The 13,877-nt window shown below is 37.9% G+C and overlaps 1 protein-coding gene across 1 annotated transcript; it reads right to left on the bottom strand.

Moving 5' to 3' along the window:
* Window positions 1-11,716: 11,716 nt before the first annotated feature.
* LOC143427722 (aminomethyltransferase, mitochondrial) lies at window positions 11,717-13,504 on the bottom strand. The gene is made up of 5 exons (XM_076902127.1): window positions 13,118-13,504; window positions 12,705-13,045; window positions 12,315-12,634; window positions 12,169-12,251; window positions 11,717-12,097 (listed from the first exon to the last, which is right to left on the bottom strand). The coding sequence occupies exons 1-5, from the start codon at window positions 13,392-13,394 to the stop codon at window positions 11,760-11,762; spliced, it is 1,359 nt and encodes a 452-aa protein (XP_076758242.1). The 5' UTR covers window positions 13,395-13,504; the 3' UTR covers window positions 11,717-11,759.
* Between the last annotated feature and the right edge of the window lie 373 nt (window positions 13,505-13,877).

Genomic DNA, 13,877 nt, shown 5'->3' with positions numbered 1-13,877 from the left:
TTCTCCAAACATCAGCAGCATCTCCGATGACTTCCTCGAGACTTCAGCAGCTCTGATGACTTCCTCGAAACTTCAGCATCTCTGATGACTTCCTCGAGACTTCAGCATCTCTGATGACTTCCTCGAGACTTCAGCATCTCTGATGACTTCGTCTGAACTACTCTACGCATCATTTTCTGTGAGTCGCATGCTTTTAAGTTCCTCCGGTCACTCAATCATGTCGTAGGACGAAAGGTCCGAATCGGCACGGGTGACTGGTTGTAATTACGTAGTATTCCATTGACGAGCATAGTGACCATGGGTATATTATTATACTCATGAGTACTAACATTTATTTTGTCTGTGTTATTTATTAGATCAGGATAGGTCTCCTTGCATTTCGCGTTTTTAGTAACATTAAAGTTTAAGTGATAGATAAGTGGTTGTTTTAGTAATATTAAGAACAAGTCGTACACTAGATATGAATATCTATAAAAGTGAAATATGCTTATCAATATTAATAAGTAATATATATTACAACTGCTTTGTTATAGCAGTGCGTAGTGGTGAAGTCGGATACCCTCCGACTTCGTTTACTAATATTTACTATTTTTCATTGACAATATTAAATGCTTTAGCCACTTAATATTCATGTTAATAGCACATGATAGAAATTATTATCGAGTTTCTATTTATTGTAAAGTGAATATATAAAATATATGATAAATGTATATGATAACTATCATATATATGAAATATATTGTAAATGTATAGTATAGCTTTTGTTATAATTAAAAGGTCATTTGCTTGATTACCGAATCTATGTTATATTATATGTGCAAGAAGACATTTTGCGTCGAGTAGATTTTGAAATCAAAGCATCGAGCTTGAATATTACATTCATACTTTAGAATGATTGCTTTGATGACGAGATTACTCGAAATTAGAACATTTCTTATAAAATTAGATATCATTCCATAGTTAAATTGAATATTGTTCGAGACAATGAGAGAGGCACTTTTCAATTCCTTCTATCATTATAATGTACGGAATATAAAATAATTGATTTTAAATTTAATGTTAATTTCGAATTTAACTTTGATTTTAAATTTAATTGTAATTTAAAGTTTAGCTTTAACTTTAAATTTACTTTTAATTTAAAATTTAACCATAATTTGAAATATAATTTTGAATTTAAATTTAATTATTCTTATCAGTCAATAAATGAACTTTGCGTTCATCGTCGAGTAGCGAAGTGTTACCACTATAGCGTCCCAGTATTGGCCTCTACCCCGTTGCGTAAGGCCCTTGGTTATTCCAAAAGGCAGACGGGGTAGTCCGTCACCCCCACCGAGGGCATCGGTAGTGGTGGACTGCGTACTAAGATTACTGCACTGGGTTCACTGCCGGCTGATTGGGCGTATCCCAATCCCTGCCTCAAGGAGAGGTCGTGCCTGGGTGTCACCGTAGGCACCTGGTCACGTTAAACATTTCGCGGACGTGAAAATACGTCAACTGGTACTGGTGGCTGTAGTAGTAACCTCTTATGGGTTTGCTTTGCCTGTTTTTAAGATCGCATGAGGGGAGGGTACGCTTCGAAGGAAGGGTTACATCCCAAAGGATGTCGATCATTTTTGAGAGTGAAGAATCCTTCACTTTTTTCGCGTCGCGCCGCGCCTTTAACTCTATTCTATACATTATAATGTTATAATGAATTGTCAAGCTTCTCTCTCATTTCTCGATCAGTATTTAATAATTGATAGTTAGTTACTCCACTGCATAGAGCCCATTCCTAGCTTCGTGTCCGATTAGTTTGTTAGTTTTCGCTATAGCGTCCCAGTACGGGCGCCCTGCCCCGTCCGTAAGGCCCTCGGCCATTCCGAAGGGCAGACGGGGGAGCCCGCCACCCTCACCAAGGGTATTGGTAGCTGCGGATCTCGCTTAGGGGTTCGTGGCGCGCTAATTGAGCGTATCTCAATTCCTGCCTCAAGGGAGGCCGTGTCTGGAATGTTACTCGATGATATTCTGGTCACGTTAACCATTTTCGCGGACGCGAAAATGCGTCAACCACGCTGGTGGCTGTAGCGGTTGTGTACGTTTGTTAAATTGTTCAAACTCTGTGCAGCGTAATAACTATCAATGAATAACTTTTCACAAAGTGCTAATCAGTATATTTAGATCAGGATTTTCAGGTTTAACCCCTTCCGTGTTCATTGCCAGGACCCCATTCACGTGCCCAGGTGCTACTTGGGTGGGGAAAAGGCGGTGGGCACGATGATTGTATAATAATTAATGAAATGTTTTTTTCGCGGCTGATGTGCTAGTGTATCGTGCACGACGTATCTTCCACGTTGTGTGTGTGTGTGATTAGGCCGTGGAAGTGCGTCGATTCCGTAGAAACAATTGATTATTACTTATAAAAGGTACCAAATTCATTCTGAATCACGTCAGAGGTACCGATCGCAATAACATTTGTATCACTAATAGAACTTGCGTGTCTTACGAAAAATATAGATTTGTTCGACGTTTCAAATTTCACATAAAACATTCAAACGTAGATAAAAACGCTTTACTGGCGTTGCACGCAATGGTCGCTAGTTTCGTCAGCTGATTACAGCTCTGGTACGTACCTTTAGAGTGTGCGAGGTTGTATGCCAAGCTCGGGTGTCGGAGGCGTCCCGGGGCGTTCTCTCTAGTGTAGGATTTTTGCGCCCGAGTGTTTGAATGAGAAATTTCCGGGGGTTGAACGAATGTGTTGGTGTGAATCTTTTGCTATTTTAAATATAGGGCTAGGTAGGTAGGTAGTTTACTTCTGGTATGTTTGTCTGCTAGTAATAAGTAGGTAGGGCCGGGCAGGTTGACCACAGTCACCGATCGGGCAGGCGCGTTTCTCGCGTGGTTCAACCTGTTTCAGGGAATCAGATTTGAATGATCGACGGTATAGCTGGCGCGAACGGAGGATGTCGTTTGCCACTGGCTTTACTCGATCCATCATTCGAATCGACCCGCGGTCGTGGTCGCGATTTGACGAAACGAACGTATTTTTCTGCTCGAGGTTTGGCACGTTTGTACGAGCAACGATTCTTTGCAATCGTTGCTTGTCTGCGTGCGTTGAGAACTTTCGCGATTTATATTTTTATTTCACCTTTGTATGTTATTCTTTGGTTTGCGCTCAGGGAATCTCGAGCTTAGATATAAGTTTCAGGATACTGGGCTTCATGCCCGAAGAAAGAAGAGGCTATATGCCGAAGAGGCCCGGAGAAGAGGGCAACTACTAATGACTATGCATTTGGAAGTAACTCTCTGAATGCAAAGTCATTCTTTGTCACTATGCTCGTATTTGTGTAGTAGTATATTCTAGCCAGCACAGAGTGCTGGCTCATCAAATGCTGGGCAAATCGCGGTTTCAATTGTAGCGTTGCGTATAATTAATTACGGTTCCAATTAGAGTTGCGAATGAATCCAAATCGCGAGTTTTATTAGAGTTGCGTGTTAATTAATGTATCGCGTTTTGAATTAGAGTTGCGCAAAAATGATAATCGTGATTGCTCTTTTAGTGTTGCGAATCATGAAATCGCGATTGCTTGCTGAATTTATAATTATTGTTTGCTGATATTTGTTTCGCGATAAGATTAAATTGCATTTGCTATTTTAGTGTGTACTAATAGTCTGCAATTAGTTTTATAGTGTTGCGATTTATACATATCGAGTGTAATTGCATCTTCTTAGTTCCTGTAGAAGGAATAGTTTTTAATTGTTTAATTTCTTGCATTTAGCGTTGCGAAAATGAATAATCGCGGCTCTCACGATAGTGTTGCGATTGATAAAAGCCCAAATCTTCCACTGATACGGTGGAAACATTACCCTGTGCATATCATGGTGATATGGCATCTACAAATTGTTCCACTTGCGCTGTGGAAATGTGATTATGCATAGAGTCACCACAGTAGCCAAAAGGCTACATTGCACCGTGGTGACATTGCATCTATGCAGATCGCTGTTTTAAAATCTCTTTTATTAGTGTTGCGTACTTAAGTAATGGGTGTATAAATTAGTGTTGCGAATTAAGAGAAACGCCCTGAGGTGGTTGCTCGCGTATTGCTCTTTCATGACACACCCCGCGATTGGATTTCAGATTTTCTTTATTTGATATTTACTGAATTAGTATTGTGAATTATGAAGAGCACCACAGTATGGTTGCTGTCGCGATTAATTTTGCTAATTTCTGTTTCAATAAATTATTATTGCAAGTATATTGAAACATTTACCGCGATTGATTTTGAAGTATTCTTTGTTTCACGTATAATAATAAATTGATGATACGGAAAAGAATGAATACTTCATTCGTGATATTTAATAACGATAATAATTAGAGACGATGGATTGCTTTCGTTTCTTTAATTCTCCATATCTCTACTAATCGAGCGTTTGTTAGAAAATATTACAGAATAATATAGTTATCTTTTATGGATAGATACCCTCTGGTTTTTGCAGCTTTTCATTTAACATTGATTTTGTGATTGATATTTAAACATTCCATTATGTGTTTTGTGCATCAGAATGTATAAGCACTAAAATCGCAAATTACATTAGAATACAGTTATCTCTAAAATCGAAGCTAGTGTAGTTTAATAATACTTTTAAATAAGTATTGTTAAATTAGTAATATTTTACATTAAAAATAATTCTTTTCAAGTGAATCAATATTGTTTTTATTACATGTTACATACATCATTTCTATGATGCTATTTCAATGAAATGATGTTTTTCCATGTCAGAATTATACTGTTTGTTCGTCAAATGTTTTACAGTATTACTAATCCATTGTATAAGTTTGTTACAGCTTGTAGCTTTCCAAAGACGGCGTCCATTTAAATGAAATAATACATCAGGATGACAGGGGAATGTATCATGGAGGTATAATGATGTACATATAATAATGATGGATGAAGGTATGGTCATACGTATATAATATTAATTTACATGATTAATTATTACTTTTACATAAATGTTATATATATTTTCAATTACGCTTAATATTTTCTATGTAATTTTTATATGTGAATGTGTGCTTATATGTGTATGTGTTTCTATTCTTGGGTATATATTTTTATGAAATTTGTTAATCTACATGTTACTCTTTTGCTTGTTGTATATTTCTGTTTTAGACATTGCAGCGTTTCCTGTCCTATTTATTATTTTATTGTATATATTTTTTGTGTAATCTATTAATTGTGTTATGGTTCCACATGTTGTACATTTCTGTTCTAGATATTGCAGTGTTTCCAGTTTTATTTTAGGTGTTCCAGTGTTTTCAATTCTGTCGTCTTTTGTCGTCATATGTTACCTCGCATCTTGTTAATTTGTTCGCCTCTGTTCATTTGTGCAAAATCTTCTGTTATATTCTTCCTTTGTCGCTTCAGAGCTTCTTTTCTGTTGTTTGCTTTTCCAAACACTTCGAGTGCACAAATACAAGGTACTTCATGTACTGTGTACTGTTCGATCTTTGCATAACTAGGGTGAAAGATTTTCAGACTTATTGATATGTAGAAATCACTTCTTTTAAGTTGATATATATTCCTAGTTAGGTTGATTGGTTAGAAACTAAAACAATTATTGGCTAGGCAGGGTATTTGTGTCTCTCCTTTCATTTATAACAATTCTTTCGCGCGAAAATTCTTTATGAAACTCCTTCCATTGTACGTTTGCATTGGGATCGAACATCGAACTTGTTGCAAATGTACATTGAAAGGAGGTATTATTAAATAATATCTTGTTTAAAAGGAGGGTGGATGGGACGCGGTTAGGGTGGGTCTCCATTCGCAGCAACCTCCACGTGGTGAGATCCGGGTTCTATTTATTTAATATATAATTATTAACTGCATGATATAGTGATATGATACAATTAAAAATTATATAGTAAATAATTAGAAGCGAATGGCTGCTATAGATTAGTTTTATTTAAATTGATTTACAACAAAACTTCGCAAATCTTCCACCCATCCATCCATCGTAAATCTTGCACATGAAACCGTTGGTAATGATTCTTTCGAACTTGGAAGTAAATGATTTATGATATTTTAGCCACACAGAGGTAAGGAGTGGAGTTTTTGAAAGAGTATTAGCTTTCTCTGACAGCCCTTGTATGCTGATTTGGCAAGCGGGTGAATGGAAATGACTATTGATGTTAAACTTAAGAAATATACATTGCACAAGTAGAATGGAAGAATTCACAAAATGAAGACTCGTCAGATTGATGTACTTTGATATTCTACTAGTTTTATTGTATTTTATTGTACATTTTACTAGTTTTATTGTAATTTCTTGCATACTGTAGTAGTTTCATCGTAACTGATTTGATATTACCCGCTTTAGAGGTAAGAGAGAGAAAGATATATAAGAAAGCTATAAGAAAGAGTGAGACAGATGATACCGACCTTACTGAAGAACCCCTGGCGCCATCTCTGTAAAAAGTGCTCAAACTGGTCGCACAGCGTTATCGACAGCGAAGTAAACTACTTACAACTACTAGCGCCATCTCTACGGAAAATCCTGAAACTAATGCCCGACTAGTTTCACCTCTTCTCTGAGAGATGGAGATAGTAGTTTTAAGTAGTTTACTTTGCTGTCGATAACGCTGTGCGATCAGTTTGAGCACTTTTTACAGAGATGGTGACAGGGGTTCGAGAGTAGGGTCATTAGCATCTGTTTCACTCTTTCTTATAGCTTTCGTATATATCTTTCTCTCTCTTACCTCTAAAGCGGGTAATATCAAATAAATTACAATAAAACTGCTACAATATACAAGAAATTGCAATAAAACTAGTAAAATGTACAATAAATTACAATAAAACTTAAGTTTTATAAAATTTAAATGTTTGTAATACAATATTTCTTCTATCTGTCGATGCAATGAAATAGTCTAAGGTATATTCACATAAAAAAGTATAATAATTTCCTTAAAAATGCTGCAGAAATGTTCATAAATGTATGTTCATCAAAATTTCACCAAATGTACATCTTCAGTGGAATGTAATTAAAATACAAATCACTAATAATTTTCAAAGAAAGGGGATGAAGTTTGCTTTCAACATATATAGCCAAGATTGAATGGTTGTGTGAGAACTCATATATGCGTTTATAGCGCTTAAAAGGCTAGTAAAACTACGTTTAGTTTTAGTTGTAACTATTCTATAGTACATAAGTAATGATAAAAAGATCTGATGGATAAATAGAGCTCTTATAGTTTAGGATACATAGATAAATTAGGTAATTGATTTATCTTATATCTCATCTATCCTTATCTTATGGAACTTTGTATTGTATACTCAGAAAAATGTGGGTGTTACCTGGACAGTCATCATTATTCGTACCCTACGTAAAGTTCCCAAATCCTGCAAAGAGTTTAGAAAATTTCAAGTGAATTGCAAATAACTTAAATGTAATACGTAGTCCTTAGCATGATATCGTTTTCGAGAAAGTAATTAATTTCTCAAAAACGTTACCAAGTACCCAGGTCCACCAACGAGGAGGTGACTACGCAGGGACCCAACCCTATGTCCCTAATCCCATCCACCCTCCATTACATTTATGTGTTCTCGGTACAGAAGGTACCGAGGACTGACTCTACTTGTGAATTTAAAACCGAAATCCATAATACATTCTCCAAAATCTAACATAGAATTTAGAGATTGCAGTATGGACTTTACGAAAGGGATGATAAGAATGCCATTATCTTACCCAAAGTGAAATTTCTAAAGTGAATCTACTGACACTTTAAACAAATTAAAGTGTTCTACGGTACGATATCTAAGATAAAATTAAACTAAAGTTAAGAAAAGATACTAATTCGAAGCAAGATGAAATTCGCGACGCGACCAAAGCGAACAAGTACCAAATAAACCTGCGTTAGATTCTCGCGAGAGGATTCTAACCCGATGGTCCACTACTAGTCACTAGGTGAACTATACCCGACGCGAATCGCGAGCAAATTATATTTATGCCACGTCTTACAACGAAACAGCTGATACCACGCTCTCCCCAATGGTGAATGCGGCTACCATCAAGATCTCAGCGAGACTTAGCAGTAGGACGCATTGCCCAACGACAAGAACGAACTTCGTAGACCGCCCCAAGTCGTCTTACAGCAGGTCCGAAGACCCCAGCGACACGGGGTAGGAGCTACTCGGAACGAACCCGCGTGAGCGCGTCCAATGTGCTAAGCCTATACCCAAGTCGAGTACCCAACGGGCGTACCAATCGACAAGGGCTGCGAAATCTCAATGGGCTCCGAAAACCACATCAGTTTGATTGAGTATCGACTATTTCGCTGCGTGGAAATGGAAGACTAAATCTCGAACGAATGAAAAAGAAAAGAAAAGGAAAATACGTGAAGCGATTTCACGTAACAGAAACTTAGAATACTCAAGGGAGAATATAACGCATATTTATCGGTACTGACTACACGCGATTGTAGAAATGGCTATTTCTCACTTTGGATAAGAGAATGGAATTCTTTACAATTTTTTTACAATTGATTTATAATTAAATTACTTAAATCTAAGTGCTTATGACTAAGAACGCACGCATCCCACGGCGATCCAGCTGCGATCCAGCGTCGAACGTAGAAATTGAAATGAAGAAGGAACGAAATGGATATGAAACCATCAAATGACGAGAAAAACAGAACATTCACGTGAAATAGTTGGAAAGAATTTTGGAAAAGATGGAACTCCAACGCTGTATTCACCGGAAATACCATTTTCTCATTTCCAAATGAAAGAAAGAATAGTGATACTGCTTTACAGAACAACCCTCCGTCGAGAACAAACACCACAGAGAGAAAAATAATGACAATGATACCCAACGAACTGATTAACGACGATCATAATTATACTCGATTGAGATAAATTAGGTAAGACAGGATAGGAGGGATTCAGGTTACATAGTTATAATATTATATTATGTGAATATACAAATATGTTCGTTAAAACTAACTTATACTATTTGCAATCCAACTTAAAGTTTCAAAGTCCTGAAAAGGACTTGAAAGATTTAAATTGTACTGCAAAAGACTCGATACTAAAGTACCAGTGATTAAATTATTCTAATCTACTGCAAAATAAATGAAATAATAGTTGAATAATAAAATAAATCAATGAAATAATGAAAGTAAATCTAATAGTTGAATAATAAAATAAATCAATGAAATAATGAAAGTAAATCTAAGAACTCTTTACACAAGACAGAAGTTATAAATCGTAATCTTTTAACTGATTCTGGTACTTTTAGTATTGAGTTTACAACTATACTTAGATCTACGTGCGTAGTCCTTAGCTTGATACCGTTTTCGAGAGACCGGTCTCTCGAAAACGTTACCAAGGGCCCAGGCCCACCCCGTGGAGGTGACTACGCAGGGACCCAATAATACATTTCTGAATAGTTAAATCTTTAATTTGTTCACTTACCAATCGGCAGATAATTGTCGTCATCGCGGTGCATCGCTATCCACAATCATCCACCAGTATCCACTACCCTTGGCTAGTCCACCGTCGTTCACCACCGTCCATAATCATCCACCAGTGTCCACTATCCTTGGCCACTTCAGCATTATCCACCACCATCCACAATTATCCACCAGTGTCCACTACCCTTGGCCACTTCGTCATCGTCCACCACCGTGCACAATCATCCACCAGTGTCCATTATCCTTGGCCACGTCACCATCGTCCACCACTGTCCACAATTATCCATTAGTGTCCACTATCCTTGGCTACTCTACTGTCGTCCACCACCGTCCACAATTATCCACCAGTGTCCACTATCCTTGGCTACGTCATCGTTGTCCACCACCGTCCACAATCATCCACCAGTGTCCACTATCCTTGGCTACGTCATCGTTGTCCACCATCGTCCACAATCATCCACCAGTGTCTACTACCCTTGGCTACGTCATCGTCGTCCACCATCGTTCACAATCATCCACCAGTGTCCACTATCCTTGGCTACGTCATCGTTGTCCACCACCGTCCACAATCATCCACCAGTGTCCACTACCCTTGGCTACGTCATCGTCGTCCACCATTGTCCACAATCATCCACCAGTGTCCACTATCCTTGGCTACGTCATCGTTGTCCACCACCGTCCACAATCATCCACCAGTGTCCACTACCCTTGGCTACGTCATCGTCGTCCACCATTGTCCACAATCATCCACCAGTGTCCACTACCCTTGGCTACGTCATCGTCGTCCACCATTGTCCACAATCATCCACCAGTGTCCACTACCCTTGGCTACTCCACAGCTAGCCACCAGTAGCAACCACTTTCATCCTCATCCTGATCTTATCACCTCGGCGTCCGAACGGCCAAAAGGCTCTAAGACAGTCTCGCACTGCTTTTATACACCCGCTCCCACTGTCGTCAGCCCCGCACTTTTCTGAAGATTACGAGTTATCAAAATCAGTTTTCTTGTTATAGCATCAAATTATGTAGCAAGTAGTCGAATCTAATGGCTGCGATAGATTTGTTCGGTTTGAATTGATAATTGTTAATGTAAAATTTTATAATAATTTTAAATAATATTGTTCATAATGATTGTGTATAATTACTTTCACATTTATTTTCTGATAAGTCTTTTATGATTCGTTAGATATGTAGCCTCCTTCAATTTAATCTTTGATAATATCAAATAAATATTATAATAAATATAATGTAAAATATATTTATATAGTTTATTACACATTAAATTATTTATTATGCACTGATTGTTCCCGTAACGTAATTAGTTCAATGTTTTAGTATCACTGTAACGTATGTTATAAATCAAGTAAATTATGATAATAAAATTAGTATCAATGTTTTAGTTGTAGTACAGTAAATGTATCATTTATTACATTTACTTAAACAATATGCTGCCATCGTATTTAAATTAAACTATTTATTAATAGGTAGGAATCATTTCATCTATGATAATATAGATTGTTAGCCAGGAAGGGTATTTTTAGATTGAATTTCATTTTTATTTTTCGTTTAATTTTTATTCTTGTACTTTTGCATAGCGATCGAAGATCGAACGTGTTGTAAATATCGATAGAAAGGATGTTTTATTTAATAAAAATTTGTGTAAAAGAAGGGAAGATGAGACGTGGTTAGGGTGGGTCTCCTTTCGCAGCAACCTCCACGTGGTGAGACCCGGGTACTGTATTATTTGATATGTAATTATTAATTGCAACATATGGTGGTATGATGCAATTAAGAATTATATAGCAAATAATTTGAGCAAATGGCTGCCATAGGATTAGAATTGATTTAATATTGATTTTAAGGCCTACTGTCGTAGATAATAGAAGTTTTCAAGCAACATAGATAATGCTGGTATAGAAGAATTTTTATAGTTTTCTTCAATGCAGTTACTGATAAGGTTGTTTTATCTTACTATTATCATGTTCCACTTTCTTTGAAACAACTTATGTTAAGTCCGTAACGTTGCGAGTGACACTGATATGTATCACTGCTTTAGTTGAAAGGATTGCTTTTATATCGACGTGCAGTTTCAATTTGCACTTGTGCTCATAGAGAGGTCTATGTAATACCTACATAGTTGAATATTATCAGCTCATACTTCTGTGAAGTAATACTGTAAATGAAAGAATCACAATTATCTAGAATAATATTTATCGATTACCTCTCGAGTTAACTAGAGTAAAAGTTAGGTAAAGTAAAAAAATGTTACACTTTCCATATTAATTTTTATTTGTGTAAAAATTATATACGCTGATCATTTCGTAGTGTAATAGTTCGTTTTTACGAAAGGCATTTTCGTGACAGTCGCTTTATAAGTTTTCCCTCGGACTTCAACTAACACTCCACCACCGTAGTGAGCTAGCTCCGATGGTACGTATCCCATGGCGATGGAACGTCCAAGGGTTGGACTAGGACCACCGGAAGTGATTTTACCAACGCGTTCACCCTCCGGAGTTAATATACACGCTCCCTCTCTAGCTGGCGGTCCATGTACGATCGACAACCCTACTCGTTTCTTCTTCACACCTGATTTGATCTGTAAAAGTATCTTCTCTGCGCCCGGGAAATTTGCTTCTTCCCTTCGTCTTTTGGCTGAAAAATGAAACAGAGCAACAAATTTGAACGATTACTCGAGTGACGTACAGCTGCAAATGATTACTGACCTACGAGCCAAGTTAGTCCTGCTTCGACCGGAGTAATTTTCTCGTCGATGTCCTGCCCATAAAGGCAGAGGCCTGCTTCTAACCTACGAGCATTTACAAGAAATATTATGCAGGGATTACTCGTGCGAGTCAGTTTATCAGCTTACCTTAAACTGTCCCTAGCTCCTAGTCCAGCCAATTTCGTGTCAGGCGTGTCTAAAATCATCTGCACCAAGCTGTGGGCCACGTGGGCTGGCATCGAGATCTCGAAGCCATCCTCCCCTGTATATCCGCAACGAGATATCCGTATTGGTCTTCCTAATGCCACAGTCTCTACGCTGCTCATGAACCTTAAATTTTTTAATTCGATCTGCACAATCGTTTGAAGAACCGACGCTGCTGTGGGACCTTGTAACGCGATTAAACCTTGCTCCAGAGGATCGAAAAGTTCCAAAGTCACTGATTTCCCTTGGACTCGAAAGTTTTCCTGCAATTTAAAAGTCACGATTTTAAAGACTGCGATTTCTTTTAGGAGAAAGATAGACTTACTTATTTACCTGTTGTTGAAGAAGCAACTGAGAGTCTTCCTTTCTTCTTCCAGCATTCGACACAATGAAATATTTTTGGTCGTTATCTTTCGTGATGATCAGGTCATCTAGAATACCTCCATTTTCGTTGGTAAAAACCGCAAGAGTCGCGCAACCTATGCCTAAATTTCTCAGATCACTCGTGGTTAGAGATTCCAAAAATTCAGTCGCATCTTTACCGAACACTTGCGTTTGCATCATGTGACCGACATCGAAAAGCGATGCGAAAGTTCTTGTGTGTAGATGGGACGCGGCTATCGCATCCTGATACTGTACTGGCAGCAACCAGCCAGAGAAGTTGACTATTTTGCCTAGAAGTGAGACGCAACTCTTATAGATTCATATCTAGTGTTGAAATAAGGAAATAATTTATCGAGACGTACCTTTATTTTTCACGTGCAGATCGTACAAACAGGTTTTCCTTGGCTCTGACGCAGGCGTCGTTGTCGTCGTCGACAATGCACAGCGGCCTTCAGTTCCGTTTAATCGCGTTTCAGAATCGATCAAACATGTTGAACGTGACTTTGGTATGGTATGTTTCGAGTTTGCGTTAAAAATCCTCGACGTACCGGATGACTCGCGATAACACCCTACTGCTTCGAGACATTTTTCCAAGTTTTCCACGCAAACCGACCTCCCACGTACACCAAAACGAAGCATCGTCCTCTCGTCGTAACGACACGTAGTGTACTAACTTGAGGATGCCGGTTAGAAACACCGGCAGTCGCTCTCTTGATGACCCCGCTGACACCAGGCATCTCTCATGTTCAGATTTTGTAATGAAAGTCGGCTATTAGCTTGATGACGCAAATGCGATTTTGCGGTTCCATTTAACGCGTGTTTCATCGTATATACAGCTGACATTGTTTTATAGCTTTTATCTGAATACGATTCGATAAGTAGCGCGAGTCTCTTAAAGTAGTCAAGTGTTGTACAGTGTTGTGCTTTCGTTTTGGGAACTGTAATATTTCAATTGCTTCGCGAGTTGTTCTCGTCTGTTGCACTTGAAATATGAGTGGTGACGGAATAGCTCAATATTCCCAAGGAAAATTTTTAGCAAAGTATGTATAGTGTTTTGGTGTCATATTTCATTGACAGAGACATTCGTCACCGCTTTGTTAATATCTCACGATGTTCTTTACT

This window comes from Xylocopa sonorina, chromosome 9 (genome assembly GCF_050948175.1).
Source record: "Xylocopa sonorina isolate GNS202 chromosome 9, iyXylSono1_principal, whole genome shotgun sequence".
In the NCBI taxonomy this organism is placed as follows: domain Eukaryota; kingdom Metazoa; phylum Arthropoda; class Insecta; order Hymenoptera; family Apidae; genus Xylocopa; species Xylocopa sonorina.
The sequence above is the reverse complement of the archived record's forward strand: the minus strand, read 5'-3'. Positions and strand labels throughout refer to the sequence as shown.

Coding starts and splice junctions, on each gene's coding strand:
- LOC143427722 (XM_076902127.1), bottom strand. CDS start 13,394: ATGCTTCGTTTTGGTGTACGTGGGAGGTCGGTTTGCGTGGAAAACTTG. Junction 13,046..13,117: donor TCTGCACGTGAAAAATAAAG/GTACGTCTCGAT, acceptor TCTCACTTCTAG/GCAAAATAGTCAACTTCTCT. Junction 12,635..12,704: donor AGTTGCTTCTTCAACAACAG/GTAAATAAGTAA, acceptor TTTAAATTGCAG/GAAAACTTTCGAGTCCAAGG.